We start from the raw sequence: 25,331 nt of genomic DNA, 5'->3' as shown, positions 1-25,331 counted from the left end.
TTTCTTTATCTGTGCTCAACTTGTGATGTACAGACACACACACTTCCTGTAACGGTCCCTCACCACAGTGCTGTACTTAGTATTTGTCAACATTTGTTAGAGGATCCTAAGGAGTCCGTTGTGGATTCCAGGGACCCGGAGCAAAAGTAATACATTCATTCTTATTTCAATCACTGTATGCATAGAACTGACAATAGTAGTTGTATGTGTTACTTTATCACTATCATTTACCCATATACAGTCCTCATAGTTATACAATTTAATACCAAACCAACAGAGAACATTATACCAAATCAATAAAACTGTTCATCAGAAATCTTTGACAAATCCTAAACAACTAAAGCATGGCATTGGTGTGGCCAAGAATGCAAGTAATGCTATTAAAAGGATGTTGTTTGTAGCCTCATGCTCAGCTTCGATCTCTGTCTTTTTGTAAGAGACCATGATGCCTTTAACTTCAGTAGAGCAATGTTAAAGCGTAACTCTCGCCAAAATGCAACCTAGGGTCTTTTTGTGAATGTACCCGAGTCAAACTTTCGTTTAAAAGCATATTTAGGACGGAATCGCCACTTTTAAGATTTACCGTATTTTCATTTTTCGGTCAAATGGCCTTTTGAATGGGAGTGCTAGGGGCACTTTTATGCTAGCCTCAAAATAGCTATTTTTAAAACACTAAGAAGGCTCAACACAACATGAAACTTTTCTCGAAGTATGACCAGGGGCTCTACGCCTTAACGAAAGCATTGACAACATTGTTTGTGTACCCAGAGTTTACTAAAAAAGGTTTTGAGCAACTCACTGTAGCTGCTGTTGTTCACACTAACCACCATTTTCCCAGTCCAAAATAGGCGATCTCCGAATGCGAATGAACGGACTCCATAAGAGGAAATGTCATTCCTATATGAGGCTCTTTCTTCAACTACAAGGTCAATGTTGTGTTTCACTAACGACAAAACAACGAATTATCCGTGCATTTATATGGAACTAAGCTTTTGGAGCTTTCCATCTTTACTCTCCTACCTCGACTATTTTTGACTGGCTCGATAGACGGCTACTGGAAAAACAACAGCTACGGTGAGTTGGTCAAAACCTTCTTTTTAGTAAACTCTGTGTACACAAACAATGTTCTCAATGCTTTCGTTAAGGTGTAGAGCCCCTGGTGATACTTCGAGGAAAGTTTCATGTTGTGTCGAGCCTTCTTAGTGTTTTAAAAATAGCTATTTTGAGGCTAGCATAAAAGAGCCCCTAGCACTCCCATTCAAAAGGCCATTTGACCGAAAATACGGTAAGTCTTAAAAGTGGCGATTCCGTCCTAAATATGCTTTTAAACGAAAGTTTGACTTGGGTACATTCACAAAAAGACCCTAGGTTGCATTTTGGTGAGCGTTACGCTTTAATGCAAGCATGTTAATGAAAACTGAAACTAGAGGAAACGCCAGAGAAGGAAAAATGTCAGTGTGTAACGTCAAAGAATGTCCACAGATTTATCACTGTTGCCAGGCTAGAGTTGTAAATATTAATTAGGTTTTGCCTGTGAATAAAGAAAAGGCTTTTCACTTTTCTGTGGAATTTTTTTTTTTAACTCAGTTGAAGCAGGAAGGCAGGCAGGTTAGACTTTTTGGATCACACTTTCCTCCCCCTCACTGTTCTCCTGCTACTGTTTCTGTGGTCACACTGTCTGTCTGTCTGTCTGTCTGTCTGTCGGTGTGTGTCTGGTAGACCACTCAGCCTGTCTACTGTACGAATAGCAAACGCATACACACACTCGCGTACACTGCCACTCAAATTGCATCCCCCTGTCTCTGAGTCTGTGTTTTCAGTTTCAGTGTGGGAGAGAGACAGTCGGAGGACGTGAGTGATGCAGTGGTTTTTTTTTCATGGAGATGAGGATCAAGTAGCTCGGACGGCGCCGCTGTGCCCCATCATCCCACTCCACTCTTAACCTAATCACAATAACAGCAGAATTTCCCACCTGTTTACAAAGGTCCAGAAGTAAAGAAAGATGATTCCTTCACTTCAATGCTTCCTATCGTGCTTTACCAATAAAGGATTTGACCCCTTATTTACCAACAGTAGGCATGTTTTGGTACTACTACTGAATCAGGTGGATTACTGAATTTACTGAGAGAAACCAATCGCTCACATGCTTATTATAGACACTGAGAAGCTGCGTTCTTAAGCCACTTTATAGTCTTTGTTGTATTGTTAAAGGCTAATTTTCACATTAGTGATTGTCAGAGATTACACATTTTGTAACATACATAGCAGTCCAGCTGCTTGAGGACAAATTTACAGTTTGAGTCTGTTTCTCAATTTAGCTGTAAAAACAACAGCCCAAAGCAGTGATTTATTAAAAGTTGTATACAGATGGCCACAAGGGTAGAGCACTAGGCATCATAAGAGAATAGAGTTTGAAGTTGGATACTGGAAAGACACTTGGCTGCTTTGATAGAATGTGGAGGGCCTGTTCAGTTGCATTGAAATGGGAACATGAGTTAATAGTTTTGTAGTTGATTATTGCAGTCCATGTAAGCTATTTATGGGCACGGTGTCAGTTTATGCTGTCTTACACATGCTCTTCTGTGTCACACATCACCGCTCTCCACCCACAGACAACACAAATCCCTGGACTCCACCATCAAACTCTGCCAGCCATCTCCTAGCTATAAAACTTCATCGGCACAGGAGGCGTATTGTAAGCAGCACCTTAGCAGAGCAACAGCTTCAGTACTCTGTGTGCGTCTACAAAGGATGCAGTCAGGCACATTATTGCATGTAAGTCATCCATGTTTTAACAGCACTCGGAGCCTAATACACAATCACTGTAGTTACACATGTAAAATGTAACTCTTTGTTGGTAATTTTGCCGTCTACGGTGTAGAGCCCAAAATACTTGCTGGTGTCCTCCATTTTTATGTATTGGCTTGGTTTACTGATAGGTTAATAGGGCATACAAAAGTTCAATGTAAAAGCGGCTATAAAACACGGCTGAAACGGCTCCCCCGTAGATAAGCCGTCAGTGTGCCTAAGGAGTCGTATGGGAATGACTTCGCTATGCTTTGATAATCCAACATCGGCTTCCTGTATGCATATTCAATTTACTTTGTGAGATGAGCTTGAATCCCTCTGGCTTATTTCCTCCCTCTTAATTCTTTTATTTATTTATTGCCCCCTCCATACTTTTCTCTCTGCTTCATGTCACCTTTCTTCTTTGTTTTCCTACCATCCAGACTCTCCATCTGTTCATTATGTGGCAGCGTGCCTCCACCTAAAAACTCATTTAGCTTCCTCCCTGTGTTCTCTTTACTCATCACCTCCTATCCATGTCTGGCCATTTCTGTTTTAATAGAGTAATATGATCCCAGGTCCCATTTATGGAAGTATTTACCATAATCAAAGAATTCAAATTGAAGGTTTTTGACTTAAAACTGCAATTTTACATCAGTTTGGACCATTATTACTACTATAAATGCCCAAAAAGCTTAAATACAAAACTTGAATAATTTTATTATTTACAAACATCACAGCCTTGGTCTGAACATTTTATTCTTCTGGCAATGTTTACCCTGTAAAATCGTATTCTTTAGATCAAAAGAGCAGATTTAGAACACTTTTAAACAGTGTTTCATTAATTATACCGGCAATATTATGTACTGCTTTTGCAGGTTGTGAACATTGTATCGATACATTATTGCACTGTTCCCTACGTCAGCTCATCCAGATGCTCTCCACATTGTTTTTTACGTTTATTCGGCTTAGGCGCATTGCAGAAACGCTAAGGCGCTGTGCGTGCGACTAAGCCATATTATGGCATGAAAAACCCTGCACAGCTCATCAAAGTTGAAATGGTTTACTTATTTTTGGTATTTCAGGTAAATGTCAGCCAAAAAGATTTGTACACACAACTACAAAAAGAATGTAGACGTCCTCCTAATAATACAACCTCGGGGATTTCAGTGCAGACTTGCAAGTAAATGTGACAAATGCTAAATATCCCAAACACACACCACACTTTTTCCAATCTATTTTCTAGTCTACTTTGCTCATTCTTGTATCCCTCTTCTCCTCTGTCATCTCCTCTTATCGCTTTCCTCCATCCCTGCTACTCCTCCCTCAGTGTTTCCACTGTTGCCAGAATGTCCTCACTATCAAAATTCCCTGGTCCAAATTACCTTCTCCCCTTTCTTTCTCTCCCTCTGCCTTCCCATATTTATCTCCCTTTCTCCCCCTCAACTGTCTGCATTCCACAGATTTGTGACTCTAGATAGACCTCTCTCCACCCCTCCTCACATTCCTCCCCTCCCTTCTTCTCCATTCCACCGTAGATGCCTCCAGATGAACATTTCGCCTTTACCTTCTCACCCCTCTCCAACCCAACCCTCTTTCTCTGTGTAGTGACTACGTTCCACTCCAGATTCCTGACTCCAGATTGTTGGCGTCTCCTCTGGGAGCAGAGGGGAGGGGGAGGGGGAGTGTCAGCTGTAGACTGCTGGCCTCTCAAATGAATGACATAATTGGCATCCCGAGCATTCACTGGTCTGGAGAAAGGTTGGGAAATTTAGTAATGGCTTTCCAGAGGAAGTACAATGTAGATTAGATCCCCAGTTTGGCAACGTTGCCCAATTTTGGATACCCATAAACACCACACCGTTATTTTTTTGCAGTGTGAACTGGTCACTGTAACATAAAGTTGGTCACGTACACACAGTGTACTTGTGCTTGACATTTTTCCAACATGAAATCTCAGTGTGCTCTAGTGAGTAAGCGAGCCCGCCAGGGAGGCATGAGGACAGGAAGAGGAAGTGTTCTGTTGAACAATGCTGTGAATGAGACAGCATGGGGCTGTAGCGAGAGCCATAACAGGGGCAAAGGATGTGGGCCTTCAAATCTGAATGACTGTCACTTAATAAGTCGGGTGATGTCAGTGGGTGTTAGGAGAATTGTTTGAAGCTTTTCTAACTTTTAACTTGAAGATGAAGACAGCTTTTAATATTGTTTTAATATTCCTCAAAATTGCTCAAATAAAACCTCTACTAGGCCACCTTCTTTGACTTTGTAATGCAGCGTGGCTTCTTTGGTCTAGGTAAGATTTCTTTTGCCGTTTCAAAATCAAGCAGTTATGCTCTAAAAAGAAAGTTTGTTCTGTGTAAAATTGAAAGTGTAGGAAACCTGTGAAGCAGCGTGGGTCATTGCGCAGAGACCACTTTTTGCTGACATCCGTTAAGGAAATCTAATTCTGGCCTTGGGCCGCAGCACATGTAGATTTTTTGAAGAGGTAGGTATGTTCCTTAAATGTGTGACTTTTTCCTTGCATTATCAATCTTCCCACTTTGATAATGTATTAGTCTGTTACCTGATGCCTAAAACATTGTTATTATATCTTCATACTTTTTGATAGGCATGCAGTTTTTAGGTAATTGTTGTCTCAAGGAAGTATTCGTCCCCTAGAAAAGATTCATGATCATGATCAACTTGTTGGTAGACAACCACATCTCACAGTTGGCTTTACACACTCCATTAAAGTGAAGTTTAAAATGATCTAGTTAATGTTTAAACTTGACACCTCAACGTGAACTGTTATGTGTCTCTAAGTCTCACGACTTACATTTGACGTCATCCTTACTCTGCATTTAATGAGCTCCACCAGGTTATGTTCCAGTTCCTGTTTCTAAGTAGTTACTGAACCTTTCTGTTTGCTATTATCTTGTATTTTGTTGTAATTTAGTTAAACCTTTGTATCGGTCTTGCTAGTCTCGGGTTGCCAGACCTATCTCCACAGCGCTGCGGAGGAGGGTCTGGCTAGTCCACACAGCATTCTGGGATACGAGAAAAACGTGCTCTGGTTTATTAGCATTTCTTTAAACCAATCACAATCGTCTTGGGTGGCCCTAAGTGCCGGACGCAATAACGGCGCCTCTGCAAAATGGCCTCGGGAAGGAACTTGTTTTGGTGGAATGTGCTCGTTCAAAAGTAGTTTTAGTCATCCAACAGAAAACTCAGATTCGACAGATCTATCTAGCTAGCTGTCTGGATTTACCCTGCAGAGATCTGAGGAGCAGTTAATTATAGTCCTCATAAATGGACCGGAGTTTAGAATGCTAACACAAAGAAAGCGAAAGGTGAGGGACATCCGGCCCAAAATAAGGGACATCTGGCGGATCTTCCGGCGGCATCGGAGCAATTTCCTAAATAAATCTGTCTGTCAGAAAGATTTTTTGAAAATAATTTGTTGTTTTGCTAAGCACTATTTGAAGTACTGCAAGATAAGAAGCCTTTATGTTCGCCCTGAAAGAAGTTGCCCTGAGGGGTTTTAGCTGTGAGACAGCTAAACAGCCTCGTCACACTCCACTGTGTTTACTTTTAAACAACCCTCAGCCACACTGTTGACCATGCTAATATTTGGTAACGCTTCACATTTATGTGAGTAATGTTGTGTTGTTTAAAGACCAGCACAGCATTAAACAAACACATTATCTCATTACAGAATCAAAACTTGAATTTGACGCTTTTGTCAGTGACATTCACTGATAGGTTGATTTAAGATTCAAATATTGCACTTATTTTTGTTGTATTACCAAAAAGGTAAAGGAACTTCATTGCGTTCAGCGTCCATGGAAAGTTGCAGACTTGTACCAGTCACGCAGCCACGATGCTGCATGTGTTGTCGTGGACACATGCAGCCATTTTGTCAGTATGGAACCACTTGCGCGTCCGCAACCGGCACAAGTCCGCAGATGTCCGCGAAACGCAAGCCTGTCTCCACCTCATCAATTAGTTTAGCTAAGGAGTTGAACGTTTAGTCTGTGTGGAGGGAGGCCGGTTTAATCTGCCAGTCCTCATCGATAAAGTGGCATGTGTCACGTAGCTCTCCACTGAGTAACTTCCAGCAGAGAGCCATGAGATTAAAGCGCAACTTTAGCACTAGCAAGTTAACTAGCAATTGAGAAATATATTGTATAGCCTACTTTTGTTTTGCCATGCAACAAACTTTTTTTTAATTTCTTTAATTTGATTTTAATAATATTGTTTTTAACTGAGTATTAATTGGTCAAAATTCTTATTGTCGGTTAAAGGTTAAACTGTTAATTATTAACGTCCCTAAAAAGGATCCTTGGATCACCACTACTCTGAAACAGTGTTCTTCGTGACAGTATCCGCATCAAGCTCAGCGACTGGATGTGGATACAGCACGGGTTGACTTTCCTGTCCTTGTAGCTCTTCCGGAGAATTAATTGAACAAATGGACCACAAAATGGCCATGGAGTTGGCAGTGCACAATCACGCAATCGTCTACTGGAATTACTGACCAAAAACCCTTTGTCTAGGGCAGAGCAGCCCAGCTCTGGTTTGATAATGTTAACAGAGTGCAAGAGGCTAGAGGCATGCTGGTGGTTCAGTGGACTGTACAGTGCGAATCATACACTATTGTAATTTTGAATACAGCTCATGTCCTTATGTCTTGTCATCCCCTTTCTTTAAAGAAAATATTTTCCCACAATGAATTTACAGTGCTAGGATCTCTGGGCCAATATGCATTGACACCATTAACCATCATCACAAAATTATTTTTTTCTAAAATACTATTCATTTTCCTATTAATTGAAAGAAGAGACGTTTATCTTATAATGATTTAGCTGGGAACCTTTGCAGTTGTGCTGCAAATTTTCACAACTCTCACAGCTTTCATCTCTTATTCAGAGTGAATAATACCACTATGAATAAATGAAACCGCAGCATTTGTTGTTCTAAAAAGTACTAATGCTTCATTTTGTGAATTATGCTGGACTTATATCTGTAAAAAGAAGTATTAATCTAAATGACCTGATCCATCAAACTGAGATGGAGTTACCAAAAAGAGCATCCTCTTAGAAGTTAAAGGAGTTGGAGGAACATCAGACTTTTCCCGCCCGCTATCCCTTTTCCCAACGAACAGAGTGAGGCGTTAAGCACCCATTGCAAATGGAGACTCCCTTGAGAAAACAACGGGCACCCCCCCCGCCCCTGTCTGTTTTGACTTTTCACCCTTTGACCAGAACTAATGCTAACCTTCAGCCTGACCTTTGTATTCAGGCAGACAGAGACGATACAAAGCTCCCACCCCCCTAACTGCCTCTCTTTGTGGTCTGAGGCCTATTGTGCATATTTTGTAATGTATTCTTAGGGCCTTGTTTTTTGTAATACACAGTATAATTATCATACATCATTTTGCAGTGATTTACGTATATTGCAATGTTTCATCAGTGTGGCTGTATTTATATTTGGTATAAGTGCTATTGCAGAGGTATTTGTCCTACTACATATATACTATTACATAATATTTTAATACAATTAATAATAATAATTTTTGCTGCACCCAACTGTGTGCTGAGCATGGGACAGGCCACAGGCGACCCCAGGGAAGCGGCTTAACTTCCACTATCCAATTCATGGACGACAGGGACCGATTCAAATCAGGGTCCGACTATTCTCCCCTTCTCTAAACAGTGTTGGGGTAGTCAACGAAACCCATATAGCAGAACACAAGGCCACTCGTGCCCGTACGCATCCACTCCACAAATTCAAAGTGTGTCACATATAAAGGTGAAAGGCCCTGACGCAGATTTCATGTCTGACAGCCACTCAGGGCTGGCGTAATGGTATAATGGTATAGGTTTAATGGTGATTCTGTGAATGCGCTAGGGGGCGTATCCCAAACCTCAAGTATTATTATTATTATTATTATTATTATTATTATTATTATTATTGATTCCATTCACAGGGAATCGAACTAACGACTGGTCTCTTTGTCGACAGGACAAACATGACTCACACATGAAGATACATCTTTGAAAACCATTTAACTGTTACTCATTGGAAGCCTCTAACTGATTTTATACATTTTCACAGGTACTGAGACATAAAAAATTGTTTCTTTACTTTTTTTTGTCTTCAAATGCTGGTTTGCAAGCTCAATAAAGGTGTGGGCTCAAACGGTCTGCTATAGTTCCTCTGGGGATGGAAAGCTATAGTTGACCTCTGAAGCTTAAGAATATATTGTCTGGGTCAATTACAGGCCACTGTCTGTCTCCACCTCCTTTAGCTACCAGACAGTGGTAAAGGCATTATCCCAGCATGTAACTTGCTTAGATAGGCTTGGTTTGGTGTGACTGTTAGTTTGATTTATGGCTTGTTTCAGACTGGATTGGGGTGACTCATCTTCAAATCGTCCTAAAACAGCAGCTGTTTCAAATCCTTTTAATAAAAAATGGAGCAGAGTTGACTTCTTTTTGACCCGTTAACTACTATTACAGCTTGGTTTAAGATGAGTAAGTTTAATTGTAAGGTATGAGGAATAATTGCAATCCTTTTATCTCTCATTAGGCAGACAACAGAAGAAGTCTTTGCAGAATCCCCTTCCAAACTATTTAGGAGAGTCCCTGGTGATGGTAACATGGTTGTCATCTACTCATCTGTTTAGTTGTTTACAGGACACTGTTTTGCAGACAGATTTATTGTCTCTCCTCTTACTGTTTAAAGTGAGAGTTTGTGGTGGGGATGATGATCCAGGGACAACACTGAGGGCAGCTTCACCCCAGGGCTTCCTGGTTGTTTACTGATTCCTAGTTGACCTAGCTTTCCCTGTTAGGATCTGAATACGTCTGGTCCTCTGCCAGCCCTGGGTCACCATGGGCTGCCTGCTCACGTGGCAGCTATTCAACACTGCTGGGTCCCCACATGGTGCTGAGATGAGATTTGATTCCTCATTGATGCTAGGGTCCAAAGTGGTAGAGTCTGTATAAGCCCAGATAAGATTATCAACATATTTAGGCATGTTTATCTAAATCCTTGTGGGGCTTCTGTAAAATGATATTGAAATCCGCGGGGGTAGTATTGGCTACAGTACTTTAAACAGAGGTTTTCTGAACATTTCTCAGATCGCCTTTGTCGTTTAAAATATACTGAACTTTTCTGTTCTTTTTAAATTTCTTTTTGAAATAATACATTTTGTTTTGTGATGGCAGTGATACAGCGACTCAGAGCTGCTGAATTGCTAAAGATTGAACATAGAAACCTTCTGAATCAGAAATACTTTAATAATCCCAGGGGGAAATTATTTTTGTTACCACTCCAGGTATACAAACAACATATACAAACAACATACATTATCTAGACTTTTTACATATATAATAAAAACAAATATACAGTAATATATAAAATATGAAATGTACAGTGAATAAAATATGAAATGTACAGTGTTAATGTGCAAATAGTGCAATAAAAAAGAAGTGATTGTGTATGTTTGAGATGAGATGATTACAGAGAGGGGATGTGTGACTCTCTGAGGGAGGCGTTGTGAAGTTTAATGACCACAGGCAGGAAAGATTTCCTGTGGCGCTCTGTGGTGCATCTGGGTGAGAGGAGTCTTCTGCTGAAGGTGCTCCTCTGCTGGGCCAGAGTGTCGTAGAAAGGGTGTGAGACATTATCCAAGATGGACTGAAGCCTGGACAGCATCCTCCTCTCAGCCACGGTCGTCAATGTGTCCAGCTCCTCCCCCACGACATCACCAGCCCTCCTGATCAGTTTGTTCAGTCTGTTGGTGTCTGCAACCTTCATCCCACTGCCCCAGCATGTGACAGCGAAGAAGATAGCACTGGCCACAACAGACTGATAAAACTATATCTGTCGGACGATGCTGAGGATGTTCTATCGCTAAAAATGTGGTCACTGGTTGTCGTTATTTCTCCATTGTCTGTATGCCCCACTTGAACCTATTTGTCATCATCATTGTCAGTAGCAACAGCCTGCTGTGTCTGGCAGCACAGTTGGTGAGAGGACATTGATGACAATGAGAGAGGCTTCCCCCTTTGTGGTAATTGTGGCTGAGACTGGAGCAGTGTGCAGGTTAATCCCTTAATCTTATATTAGCATAGTTTGGTAACCAGAGAGCCAAGTCTGAATTATTGCTTAGCACACTCAGGCCACATTACCACCTGGTATTAAAATCCGATCTGAGTGATCCGATCACAAGTGGACAACTCTAAGTACGTGTGTTTCCACCTGGAAGATGAATGTGTCTCCAAATGCTTCTTAAATGACCACTTGTTTATTTGATTAGGACAATGCACATTAATCAACATTTCTGTAAATGCACCAGTGTTAGCCAGTCGGCTAATTTTCAACTGTAGTCCTACTATGCATGTCTTTATGGTGGGAAGAAACCGGAGCACCCGGAGGAAACCCACGCAAACGGGGAGAACATGCAAACTCCACACAGAAAGGCCCGGAACGACCTGGATTGGAACCCAGAACCTTCTTGCTGTGAGGCAGAAGTGCTAACCACTGTGCTGCCTTAGATTTGCTTAGTCCTCACACACAAACAGACACACCGTTTTTTGTGCATACAAAATCATACAGGCAAACCAAAGACATGACAAATCCAGTCTGACTTTGGTTTTAGTAGTAGTGCATGGAAAACTGGGGCATCTCTTTACCACCCTTACTTTCATCACTCTCTCTGTCTCTTCTGCATATTTCCCTTAAGGCCCGGACACACAGAGCCGACTGTCCGACAGAGCCGTCGGACAGTCTGGCGAGGTCAGTGACTCGAGTCTGTTCGGTGTGTTCTGTGCCGTTGTCTGCCGAGGGGCTGTTGGCCTTCATTTTGGCTGATTTGACATCTATAATCAGTGGGGCGGGCACTGCCGGCAGTCAGACTCAAATGACCGATCTGATTGGTAGAGTGCTAACCCAGAAACGGGGAGCGGAATGAGCATAACTAGAGTCTCTCAAAATCTGACGAAAATCTTTTAAACTGACTGAAATGAAGACAGATTCAGCAACTGCATGGCCTGTTTCTTGCTTAAAATGTTTTCAGAAACACGTTTCAGTGAACTGTTTTAGTACAATATGAGATCGTATTCTGAACAAGCCACCGTTACAGTCTGTCTTTGAATTTCGGGAGAAACAAGACCCACGTGACGCGTTTGTCCAATCAGCTGCTGGTTTTCATTTTTGGGCGACAATACAGATTAGCGCCGCCTGCTGTTATGGAGACGTATTACGTCTAGTCGCTTTGGTGTGTTCCGAGGCACTTTTTTGACCAATTTGGGGAGACTGATCAGTCCAACTGCCTCTTCTGCTGACGTTTGGCCGTCGGCTCTGTGTGTCTGGGCCTTTACTCTCGTGTGTGTGTGTGTGTGTGTGTGTGTGTGTTCATTACTCTCACATAAATCATACATTTGAAATGTGAAAAAGCGCTGCCTACAGTCTGTCTGGCAGGAGAGAAAGAGGTTTTAAGTATTGCATTAAGTTACTGCTGATAAAGACCCAACCTTTCCTGATTTTCCTGCTTCATTATAAAATCTTTTAAATAACAAAATAACGGGACTTTCATTTCAAAGAATTATTAGGAAATTAAACCGTTCCACCGTTTTACAGCCGCTGCTTTGACCACTCAGGCTCGCCAGCTTCTAAATAGCAAAAGGAGAAGTTGCGATGTAACACTAAATGTCAACATAACTTTTGTTTGTTTACAAGAAAACTCCACAGGGCCCCTTTTTTAAATAACATTTCCAAACCAATAGATAGAATGAAGTTTGTCACTAAACCTCTGCTGCTAATAACCTGGAGTATATGTGCACAAAATAGGCTCATGTATATCTTCAAGGCAAGGGTTAAGGCCTAAGATGATGACCCATTTTAACTTTGGTGGTTGATTTTTGTCTCAAGAGTTGGATTGTCTGTCCACAAATGTTCTGCCAAGATTTCAGGCCTCTGTTCCTCCTGTTTTTCTCTACTCTGCCGACAACACGGTGTCCGTTTTGTCCCACAGGAGGCTTTTCTGGCTGCCTCCGATTTTGGCCTGCGCCCATACTGTCGGCTTTGGCAGTGTCATTTCCCCTGACAAGCTGATGGTTAGTGTTCATCCAGTTGGCCCAGTCAGTGTAATTTGGTTTGTGTTGAGAGCTTCTATTCCCATGTTGTGATTCTGTCTGATTTGTCTGACTGTGTCATTTTGGTCACTGTCAAGATCTCCACATTGAATGGGTGTAATGCTAGGTTGGTTTCGCAGGCCTTTCCATATCTTTTTCAGAAGTGGTGCTTGTTTCTCATTTATGGCAGGTCCACATGGTCTAACCTAAGGTGATCTATTCTGTAATCCATGTAATCTACATGATTTCTCCAGCACAGCACTGTTTTGGCGCAGGGGTCCTAATATAATAACTGTATTTCTGTGCTTATATAAACATCTGAAATGGTCAAAAAGTTGTGCCAGCTCTTTGACCCTCTGTCGGATAACTGCATAAGAATTCTGTCTTTAAAGCTACTTAGTATATTCATAGCATATGTATCTTATTTTGTAAATGAGGCTAGTGCTTGTAAATAATGCATACAATAACACTTTCACTACAGGTTCAGAGCTTTATTCATGTTTTATATCTAATCTTGTGGTATGGCTTGTGGCTTTATTAGACAATGGTAGAGGGGAAGTGGCAGAAAGTAATGCTAAGATAAAGAAGATGACACGCGACAATGACCTCCTTTTTTTAGGCAGATGTCGTATGCCTTTATATCCCATTGCGCTGCCTGGGCAGGTCCGACATGCATCTTTTGGTTAACTTGTGTATGTAAATCTTGTTTTTGCCCAGAGATGAAGACCATAATACGGGTGAGAAAGAAAGGGGTCACCTGTACCTGTATTGATAATGAAGTGGAAGTGCCTGCTCATGATAATGGATGGATGGATGGATGGGTGGGTGGGTGGGTGGGTGTAGGGCTGAACGATTAATTGCATTTTCGATAATATCGCGATATGTTAAAACGCGATTTCCTAATCGCAAAGGCTGCGATTTGATCACATGACTCACGAGAGCAATCAGTCTGCACTCCGCAGAGAAAGCCTCAACTAGCATGCTAACGCTACACTGTACCTTGAGCTGATTTCTGTCATTCAAACAACTCTGAGTTGTAGTTTAAAACTTTTACAGCCATTTTAATAAAATGAAGGGTTTTATTCGGGCTTGAGTCTATACATGCAGTTAATGGATACAGGCACACAGAACTCAAGGCTCGGTTGGCAACGGTCAGCTCTGATTAGCGGTTAGCTCCGGTTAGCGGTTAGCTACGTTATAAAGAGATGAGTGGAGGACCTGCCACTGAGAGGGGTAACAATCAGACTGATAAATAACGTTCGGGGAGCTTTCACAACAGCGTGGCCGCGGTGTTTCAACAGTTTTATTAGTACAGTTAATCCCACGGCAAGAACACCAGCAACATGCTAACGCAACGATAGCCTCTCTGAACAAGTGCACACGGCAGCACGCAACTAAACGAGGGGGAGGGGCTGGAGGCAGCTCCTCTCTGTGCACTGTAAAAAATGACGTGTGTGTACTATATTTTTACTTATTTAACTGTCTAGTGTGTAATTGTGTGTTCATACTATACATTATTATATTATTCTTTGTTGAATAATACAGAAGACAAAGAGCTTAAAAAAATAATCGAATCGAAATCGCAATATTTGGGGGAAAAATCGCAATTAGATTATTTTCAAAAATCGTTCAGCCCTAGGTGGAAGCACTTGGCAGAGAGATTAAATTGTTTTCTAGCACCAAGCACCACCTCCACTTCATTGACAGTTGTTTTTATTACATTTATCCTGTTGGTTTTCTCTGCCACAGCTCTTAATTGTTGCTGCTTGGCCTGCTTTGTCTCGCTCTATAATTGTCACAGGATTGTCTAGCCAGCTCCAAACAGAGCATCGGCCTGCATCAGTTCACCTAGGCCCTCCAACAGGAGGGAGACACTTGGAAGATAAAAAAAGACATCAGCAGGCAAACCCAAACACAAGCTTACTCTTTTAACTTTCTGTGTCTGTTGAAAGCCATTGTATGTTGTCTGTGATGCGAACCCCCCAGGGACTTACCTCATACAGGGAAGAGTGCTTGTCTACTCAATATTTTACAAGGAGAAACTCTTAAGACTGGTCTCCTTGCCTGTGATGGGACAGTGAGGATGGACAAACCTATATGTTGGCAAAAAGACAGCAGTAATCACTCAAGGGAAACTGTTAAGTTTTAAAGACAAAAAAATTATAAATAATGAAATATTTGAGTTAGCTGGGCTTTTACTAAAAATATTACCAGAGAGACGTTGAGAAAGAGTGTTTGTAATTTAACTTGCACAGTGAGAGATGTACTACTCTGTACTACTCTTAGAAGAGATATTCAATGGAAAAATTACATTCCATTGAAAGCTGACTGTGTATAGTTGGTGACAACCAATTTGTTTGTGCAAACAGTCTTTGGCCTGTTCTTAAAAGAATCTTATTTTCCACGCACATCTCATTTTTAATTCATTAACACCTCTTTGTATGTCTTCTCTTTCAGTCCTGTGTGCAAAGAATCTGGCAAAGAAAGACTTCTTCCGTAAGTAGAGCCTATTTTTACATGTTGCTATTCTTGTCCCATTCCCACCCTTGTGCATTAGAATGGGCTTTGTCAGCAGTGGCAGATTGCTTGGTTTTTGAAGCTGTGCTGTAAATTAAGTCCCCCAGGAGCTGTCTGTCTGTAATACACCTTGGGAGGCTTGGCACGCACACCCATCGCTAACCTAACTTCTAGTAATAGGTATCAGGTCCACTGGTACAGAAGCACTAGACTTAATTAAAAAGGGTTTAATTGAACTGGACAGAAATTACACCTAAAAGCAATTACATGAGAATAAACGCAAACTTCACTGTGTAGTACTAATCAAGACATTTCATCCTCTGATTTTGCATTCTGCCGTTAAAACGTCGCATGGCATGTCAAATCATGCTAATTTTGTAGTGGTGGAAAATAAGGAGACTATATGTTAATAAGTGGTACAAGTGGGCTCTTCCTAGCCTTGTTTGGCTTTCTATTAGAAAAAAGCTAATGAGAATATAGAGAAACTGAAGAGTGCTACACCATAATAGTGAGATTGGACTCTAAACATGTGGACACAAACAACACAAGTGGACACAAACATAAATAGATTGAAATGCTGATAGTTGTAGGTCATCCAAGGGAGGAAGTAGTATGTTTTCTTTCTGGCTCCTAATTTACTATTGGTTAACTTTTAGCTTACTATTGGTTAACGTTTAGCTTTTGGCCATTTTTTTAACCTCTATTTAGGTGATCAGGACAGAAGGCCATCCTCTGCCGCTGGCATTAATGTATGAGGAGACATGTTATTTAGTTCCACTGATGAGAAATTTTTCACAAAAGAATACCCCGAAGCAACCCACATCTTTTACCCTAATTGCCAGTTATGTTATGGTAAAATAACTAAATTGCAATATTAGCAGGGTATTTTGTTTCTCCATTAACCTGGAAGTCCTTGATACAGACAATAGCTGTTCAAGTTCATTTTTGTCCCTGACCTTTGTTGATCTGAAATGAAGACAGATTCAGCAACTGCATGGCCTGTTTCTCGCTTAAAATGTTTTCAGAAACACGTTTCAGTGAACTGTTTTAGTACAATATGAGATCGTATTCTGAACAAGCCACCGTTACAGTCTGTCTTTGAATTTCGGGAGAAACAAGACCCACGTGACGCGTTTGTCCAATCAGCTGCTGGTTTTCATTTCATTGGGGCGACAATACAGATTAGCTCCGCCTGCTGTTATGGAGACGTATTACGTCTCATCGCTTTGGTGTGTTTCAACGCACTTTTTTTTACCAACTCGGGGAGACTGATCAGTCCAACTGCCTTTTCTGCCGAGGGTCGGCCGTCTGGTTGGTGTGTCAGGGGCTTAACACGCACACAAACACACACTTGCATGCATACGCACAAACACAACCACGCACACACGCACACACACACACACCACTCACTCACATGCATACAGACAAACATACAACCATAAAGAGGGAAGTCCCACAAAAGCATAAGGGTGACTGAACAGGTTTGACTTGTGTGAAGTATCATTGCCCAGAGGTTTATACTCTGACACAATTAAAATACACATACAGACATGCACAGTCACACTGAGAACACCAGATAAACACACCGAGAAGAATCCATTATCAGATTTCCAACTGAATAAGATACTGTGAAAAAACTTGCCTTATAGTTGTAGATAGTTAGTTATAGTAAATACAAAAACAATACAGTAGTGAAATAAAAATGGCATCAATTCACACATCCTGTGTATTGTATCAATTGATTCTGTGTCAGTATCTCAATCTGCACAGGATTCTTTAGAAATGTCCCAGTTTATAACTAAACTTCATGCCTGCCCTGCGAATTTGTGTCCATTTGCATTGACTCTGTATGTAATCACATCGCAGAATTCGCACAAAAACACCTCGGTGTGAACATGCCATTATGGTGACTGATGTTGCATTGTCCATGTTTGCTTTAGGCTGGATATAAACAACTGTCATTAATAATTGTGGACATTTTCTTGGCAGATAAAAAGGGTGCAGAGAAACCATTAAACTATATAATATCAGGGAAATTCACGGCTGTACTTGAGTCTCTGAGGCTGGTTGTACTCCATGTCTTTTAACTCAACAATTTGTTTAACCTGCCTGTCCTGCAAGATGTTTGGAGTGGTTGGACAGGCCATTGTTTGTAGTATCTGAAAGCATATAAAAATAGGGACGTGACCAAGATCAATAGAAGAAGACACTGTAGTGTCCGCTTATATAACTTTCTCAGATGGACACAGCAAAATGTGAAAGGATCAACTGCTTGGCTTCAGTCAACAAGTGTTTCTGTTAGAGAGGGGAACACAATTTAATGTTTAACTGCATTTAACAGACAAGCCCATTAGTCTTAAAAAAGCAAGCGGGAGCGTGTGTAGAAGAACTAAAGGGACTTATGTAAAGTAATTGTGTGTAATTTTATGGTTATGAGTAAAGTGTTTACAACTACAACTGCCAACTGAACTTTCTGTGAATTGTGACAACCAGAGATAAACTTGTGACCGTCGGACATAATTCATCCACCTGCCATACATTGCATGTAGGCTAATATATGTACTGGTCATGTTGTTTTAATTCAATGTTGGTAGCGTGGACGTGCAAGCTGTTAGAGGAAAGTCAGTGGCTGCATGTGTCCACGACAATGCACGTAACGTCTATGCTGGCGACCGGTACAAGTCCGCAGCTGTTCGCAGAAGTATGTCAGAGCCGGCTAATGATCGGTTAACGAGGTGCTGGCTATCGGTCAGAAATAAAAGCTAAATTAGCATCCCTAGTCTCATATAAATCGGTCAAATGGGGCTTGAATGTGTCACTGTGACACATTTCCTCCGTGAGAGGGTATTGGTGACCTTGCTCAGGGCTCTAGACTAACTGTTTTTACTAGGAGGGTGGGCACAGGCAGGAAATGTAGGGGCACACACCTTAAATCGACCTGCAACGCAGTTTTTCACATTTCCCCCATTTTAACTGTCATTGATAAATGTTTTGGCAATAAATACAGAAACTACAATCTGCTTTCATATTTTAGTTCACAGTCACGCTTTAATTGAATGGTGCTTAAGCTTAACAAATGCACATTCAGAAATGTAAACAAAGTATTATTATTGGCAATGTACTGTATAATTGCCTCTGCCTCATACAGGCTCTCCCTCCCTCCTCTCTGTCTTTTTTTTGTTAACTGAAATAGCAAGACACTGAACCCCAAGTTGCTCCCCAGATGCTGTATGTATAGCTGTCCACTGCTCCTAATACTTAGGATGGGTTAAAATGCAGTAATATGATTTCACTACATTGTGCTGTGTGTATGTGAAAAGTTTTTTTTTTTTTTGTGATAGATTTTTTTATTAGCACCTTCAGACATACAAATTATTTTTTTTGTTTTTAAACTTCCATGGAAAGGGGAGTACTGTACTGTCGTTCCCGACCGCACTTGAATGCAGCTTTTATTCAGGGAGAAAGAGAGAAAAAAAAGAGACAGATCAACTTTGCTTTGTTGTTTGGCAAACATTCAGCTGTTACACAAACTCCTGGGCAGTTCAGTGCTTGTGTTTGGTGTTTTAAAAACTTTGTTGAGGCAGTTTTGTTTCCTGTTTACTGTATGGGACTCTCACACCGCTTCAAAACTGACTGACAAGTCTGATTGCCGGTTACATGCTTGGCCACCGCAGCGTGACGTCGGGTTGCGTTTCTCAAAAGGTTCGGTCTTAACTTTTCGCCGCAGACCGCTGCGGTTTCTTCTGGCTCCCCCCTGCAGCATTCCCCGCCATCCCCCGCCGCAGTCTAAACATACTACACCCATTAACAATGAATGGAAAGACCCGCGTTTTCACCGCATCTTGTGGCGGCCGACGCCGGCAATGTGAATGCAGCCCCCTCTCACACACATTGACCAACTCTGGCAGACCTGCTCTCTCCTTGTTTTTAAACATGAAATAAGAAAATGAAAAAAGTCGTCAAAAATACTCACACTGTCTCAAAAAATGTTCGTCAAATGTGACCATTTGGTCGCAGTCTGGAGCCCTGTTGCTTGGTTTGTATAGTTGCAACAACAAAAACAACAAAAACGTTTCACTTTCCTCTGTCTACTTTTACAGGGTTGCCGGATCCCTTTGCCAAAGTGGTGGTGGATGGCTCAGGACAATGCCACTCTACAGATACTGTGAAAAATACGCTGGACCCAAAGTGGAATCAACATTATGACCTGTAAGTCAACGGAACTGTGGAGCAGTGTGACATGTTGCTGTATACACCTTATCCCTCATTAAGAATCAAATGCAGCGAGTGTGTGTGATGGATTTGTGTATGAGGTCACTCACTACCTGAAATTTGAAACAGAAATGCAGCATACTGGTTCTGCTCTCTAGTATGTCTGTGTGAAACTGCTATGACAAGTGTTTTAGGAATGCAGATGAGTCGTCTCTTTATTGTGTGCAGAAACACCCATCTATAAAGCCCTCGAGCTGTTTTACGTGTGAACAAAACATCTTGGAGAGTGAGATGTTAGACATTCCATACCTCAGGCCTCACCAATACATATGCATATGAGATTTCAGGGGGGGGGACACAACTTGTAGTGATATGAATTCCTTCTTTCTCAAATGACAGATTCTTCTTATTTCGGGTATTATAAAGATGGAGTTTGCTGAATAGTTTTCCACCCCTGAACAATGTCCTCTGTGAATTGGAGTTGTTCTAATTTGTATTATAACAACTAATACATCTTCCCTTTCTGGGCACACTTTCATTTTCACACACCTGTTTCTCAATGCTTCCTGTGTCCTGTCAACAATAACCTCAGATCCCCTCTTTTACATAATTCTTCAGCCCCTTCTCGATCCCCACCCTCTCGGAGGAGCATTTTTCCCGCCAGCGACCCCTGGCCTCTTCCTCTGGTTCAGGAAATGGCTCACATGCCACAAAAACCAGATGGGAGTGTGGGCTTGGCAGATTGCCAACTCGCCACACCCCCAGCTTTAGGAGGTGGGGTCTTTTCCCACATGACACTGATACTACCAGTAACCAGACGCCTCGATGCTCTACATTATGTATCATACACACCCTGCAAAAATGATATAACTTTTTAACGACAGTTAGGCCTGTCGCGATAGTCAATAAATTAGGGCTGGTCCGAATACCATTTTTTGAGCTTCGAAGCTTCGGTAGTAATGAGCATCGAATATTCGAAGCTTCGGAGAGAGGACATATTATTATTATCTCTCTATAAATTGCAGGAACGTCTTTCTGTCTGTCTGGGTTTTATGCGAATATCTCTCGAACCGTTAGTCCGATGGATTTCAAACTTGACATGTGTCTTGCTATGGGCACGAGTAAGTGCAGTGCCAAGTTGACATTGTTTGGATTATAAATGCAAAAGATATCGTTAAATATATATCGCTAAAAGAAGCACACATTGGCTTTTGCCACTCTAGCCGCTGGCCACTCCCCCTCTCACCCTGAGGACCAGAGACAGAGAGCAGCGGAGCTTTGGCAGCTACAATGTGGCATACACCTCAGACCCACAAAAATGGGCAAAGTTGCACTACTTTGGACTAGGGCTGCTCGCCTTTAGTCGATTAGTTGACTAATCGGTCGTTTTGGTATTAGTCAACTTAGATTTCTTTAGTCGATTAGTCATGTTTGATGCTTTTTTCATGCTGAATGACTTATCTCCAAGAAACGTACAAGCACATCTCTGGTAAACACAAGAATTAGAGTGGTGCTTTTGCATGACTGTTTGCAGAGAAGCTCAGATTTACAGATCTGTCGATTTAATCAACAAATCGATTAGTCGATACAATTGAATGAGTGTTAGTCGACTAAGAATTTCTTCAATCGAGCACAGCCCTACTTTGGACTGTCTTTGACTTTGAATAAACAAATGACAATTCCCGAATTTAAGGACTCTTAAAAAAAGAATATTCGAATGTCAAATTTTCGAATCGAATACCAACCCACCTAACGAATATTCGGGTCCAGCCCTACAATAAATCAATTAATCGCACAATAAAAAAAAAAATGAGCTTGATAATTTTTCCAGCCGCGATAATATCCATTTGCATGCTTGTTTGTTTTCCTTGTCTCTCTCTCTACCAAAGAGACTGGATGACCACTCTGAGTTCCTTAGCGTAACGAGGAGTGAACCCTCTTGTCAGTCGCATGGTCTTTGTGTGGGGAGGCGGGACTCCTGGCGGAGAGAGAGAGACAGAGAAAACACTAGTTGTTGGAGCAGGGTTTCCCGCAGCACAAAAAAAAAAAAAAAAAAAAAGTATATGAGCGATATCCGCCGCGTTACTCGGCGTCCTGTTTTCTCCCTTTCATTCCAAAGCACACAGTTGACAAGGCGGTGGAGACAGGCTCGGACAAACATGCCGCTGTGGACTTGTCAGTCTTGCAAGCGGTTTCAGGAAAGTGGCTGCATGTGTCCGACAATACACAGAACATTAACCAGTACAAGCCTACAGCTGTCCGCGGACACGGAGTGCAGAAAGTGTGTCAGAGGCTCCCAGACGGTGAACTGAGACTCCGTTACCTGCTTGTCGGTCAACGGTTAATGATCAGTTATTTAATTTCATTGTGCTTTCTTTTGGAAGGCTGGCTGCCAAAAATCGCCACTTACTAGCTAATTAATTAGCCTGAGGTAAACGATAGCTATCAGTAAACAGAAGTGACGTGGTGGCTGGCGTCTGGTGTGTGCACCAGTTTTTGTGTGTGCGCCAGTGTTTGTTTGTGTGGGTGCCGGCCCACCCCTGCATTATCATTATATTAGATTAAAATGGTCTCAGAACGACAATATTATCGTTTATCGCAATAATTTCTAGGACAATTTATCGTCCAGCAAAATGTGTTATCGTGACAGGCCTATGCTCAATAATTCATATTGGTGTCCTATGCAAAAAATGTATAGGCAAACATGGACCCAGCAAACATTTAGTTGAAAGTTCATGAACTCACAGTAGTATGTAGGTCTGGTTTTGGCAAGTTGCCTCCTCATGGTTTGCCTCTAATTTTCAGCCTTTTTAGTAAGAGCTCTTAGGGATTCACTCTCTGCTCCCTCTGCCTTCACTCTATATTAAATGCTGTACATGCTGCGCTGTGCATACCGTGCGCCTGTGTCATCCTACCAGGCTTCACCTATACTGCCTAAGCAATATTTGTTTTGTCCCAAATAATAAAATGTTTAAAATACCACTGCTACAGTCAGTTTTTACTCTCCCTATGGCCATCCATATTAAAAATGCATTGGCAGTAGTTGACAAGTTGACTCTCTTCATCACAACCTGCCTATCACAGGCCTTGGAGGCCTGCATGGCAGACATACCCACCTACAGTATAATCTCTAAAAAAAGTGAGTAACTCTAGACATTGATTAGTAGTGGTTTAACCTGCAGAACATTTGAAAAACATGGGTTGCTTGGAAACAGGCACAGTTTTGGTTGTATATTCATCTAAGTATTCACTTAGACTGACAATGGGGTTCATCCACCTTCGAGAAGCACTTATGCCGGACATACCTATTTTACATTGCACCCAGAACTTATTGTACCTTGTCAGTGATGTCATTGCTTAAATATTCACAATTTTCCATTATGAGAGACAGGAAAAGTCTGTGGAAGCATATGTCCAAAAGTGGAAGAAGAGAAGTGAAATGGGGTGGTCGGTTCAATGTAACAGCAAGGAACAAGGGAATCGAGAAAGAATGCTTTGGCAACTCAATTTACATAAATAAGATCAAGGTACTTGATATAGACAAGCCAGAACTGTAGAATCTCCACTCTGATTTATTTTTGTATTTTATAGATGTTAACAACTGAAGGCTGTCCAACATTAATATGAGATATATATCCAGTCTGGAAAGAAATGTTATTTTTCATTTCCCAATGTAATTCACAGTATGTTCCCTGGCAAGAAAAAGTTTGGGAAGTCCTGCAGTTCTGGATTTAGTATGTCCTAGAAAGCTAATCTAGATTTGACCCCAAAAAAAAGAAAATTGTGTGTGTGTGTGATGGGAGTTTCTTGTTTGTAAAGTAGTTTTATTGGTGGAAATTAAACAATTTAACGAATGTAAAGGAATGTGTCAAGAACATCAGGTGAACCCTGTACACACTGTTCTGTTTGAACCCTGAGCAGTATTCACAAGAGAAATCTAAGAAAAAGATGACTCAAATGGCTTACATTATTATTTTTTAAATTAATGTTATCTATGTTATAACATTATCTGGAAATAGATTACTTTAATGGCTCCTATTACATAATATTCAGGGATATATATATATATATATATATATATATATATATATATATATATATATATATATATATATATATATATTCTTTATTTTAGTTGGACATCTTTTTATTATTTATATGTGCTGTATGTAATGTATACATACTAGGGCTGTCAACATTAACGCGTTAATCGCGATGCGATTAAGGGCCGAGCATAACGCGTTCATTTTTTTTAATCGTATTAATCTCATGCCGCCATTTATTAATTTATTTTCACTTGACTCGGCTTTGCTTCGTGCCTAACAGGCTACAGGCCTAACAGGCTACTATTTTGCCGTACTTCCTCGTAACACATCCTGCTGCTGCAGGAAAAGCAACGCGGATTTCGGCGCCTCATTTCGGTGCCACTGATATGCCTGCACTCCTCTCTGATGCTCTGAAACATACGTTACAGGCAACAGAAACATCGCTGCACATAACGCTAGCTAAAACTATACTCGACAGCAGCTAACGTTAGCCTACCGCTAGCTAGTAGCTGGATTAAACACGGTTAAAATGCTGACAGCTAACGCTAAACGGTGTAAAGTTTGTCTATATTTCACTGTAGAGGATCCAACACCGGGATGTAACAATCTGCAGCTGCTGTTGTCGGAAAATCACAGACGGTGCGTTCAATGAAACTGGTAATTTACAGCGTCATGGTGCATTCAAAGTTGTTGTTAAATGCCCTTTTCCCATCTGGTGGTTGTTTTTCTAATTCAACAGCAATTTACTAGTGAAATAAGTTATTGTTATAGTGATTACATTATTATTAAATATTTAATTTTGACCATATGGCCTTAGCAATAAACAAGCCATTCTTTAATGTCGCCAACTGTTTAGTACCCTTCTTTTTTTTTTTTTAACTTTCTTAAAAAGTTTTGGTTCAGGTACCGTTAAGGCACCGGTACCGTTTTAAAAGTACCGCTTTAGCACCAGTATCGAAACCAAACAATACCCAACCCTAATATTGACTCTAGATTAAATGTATAATAAACAAATACAAATCTTAAAATCAAGTTCATAAAGTAACTTTCTTTGCATTCATTTGATTCCCAATCAAGATACACTAATAAGAAATGCTTTCCATTGTTAATATGTACTTAAAAACAGTTCTGAAATGCAAAATAATAGAATTTTAATCATGTGATAAAACATATGATTAATCGCGATTAACTATAGAAATCAAACGATTAATCGTGATTAAGAAAATGTAATCGTTTGACAGCCCTAATACATACTCTAGTTACCTCCGCCAAGGAGGTCATGTTTTTCGGTTGACATTGGAAGATAGGGCGTTTGTGCTGCATTCATGTGGTGTCGGAATAATCTGAAAAAATTGTTCCCGACTGGGAAAACTCAAACTGCATTAACATTGGGAGATGGGGCTTACCTTGGGAGAGGTCTGTGCTCTCAGAGTGCCCTTCTAGTTCTATCAGTATTGTCCACTTAAAAGTGCGGTAAGTAAGACTTATAAAACATATGTCATATTTGCTTAAACTGACCCTATGTTCGAGTAGAACTACATGAAGCAGGTAATAAAAAAAAAATCTGGCACCACCTACAGCCTGTAGTGCGATTTGCAAAAATCCACAGCTCCCCGTTCAGATACACCAAAAAGGGGGGAGGGAC

At 41.0% G+C, this 25,331-nt stretch overlaps 1 protein-coding gene across 1 annotated transcript in view; it reads left to right on the top strand.

Moving 5' to 3' along the window:
• LOC116043036 (E3 ubiquitin-protein ligase SMURF2-like) overlaps positions 1–25,331 on the top strand; it is a 64,392-nt gene that overhangs the window by 10,710 nt on the left and 28,351 nt on the right. Inside the window, exons 2-3 of the mRNA XM_031289535.2 lie at positions 15,369–15,407; positions 19,529–19,637. Coding sequence (XP_031145395.1) covers positions 15,369–15,407; positions 19,529–19,637 — 148 coding nt within the window. The remainder of the gene's footprint in view (positions 1–15,368; positions 15,408–19,528; positions 19,638–25,331) is intronic.

Source organism: Sander lucioperca, chromosome 4 (genome assembly GCF_008315115.2).
Source record: "Sander lucioperca isolate FBNREF2018 chromosome 4, SLUC_FBN_1.2, whole genome shotgun sequence".
In the NCBI taxonomy this organism is placed as follows: Eukaryota; Metazoa; Chordata; class Actinopteri; order Perciformes; family Percidae; genus Sander; species Sander lucioperca.
Note: the sequence above shows the minus strand (reverse complement) of the source record. Positions and strands in the feature narration are given on the sequence as shown.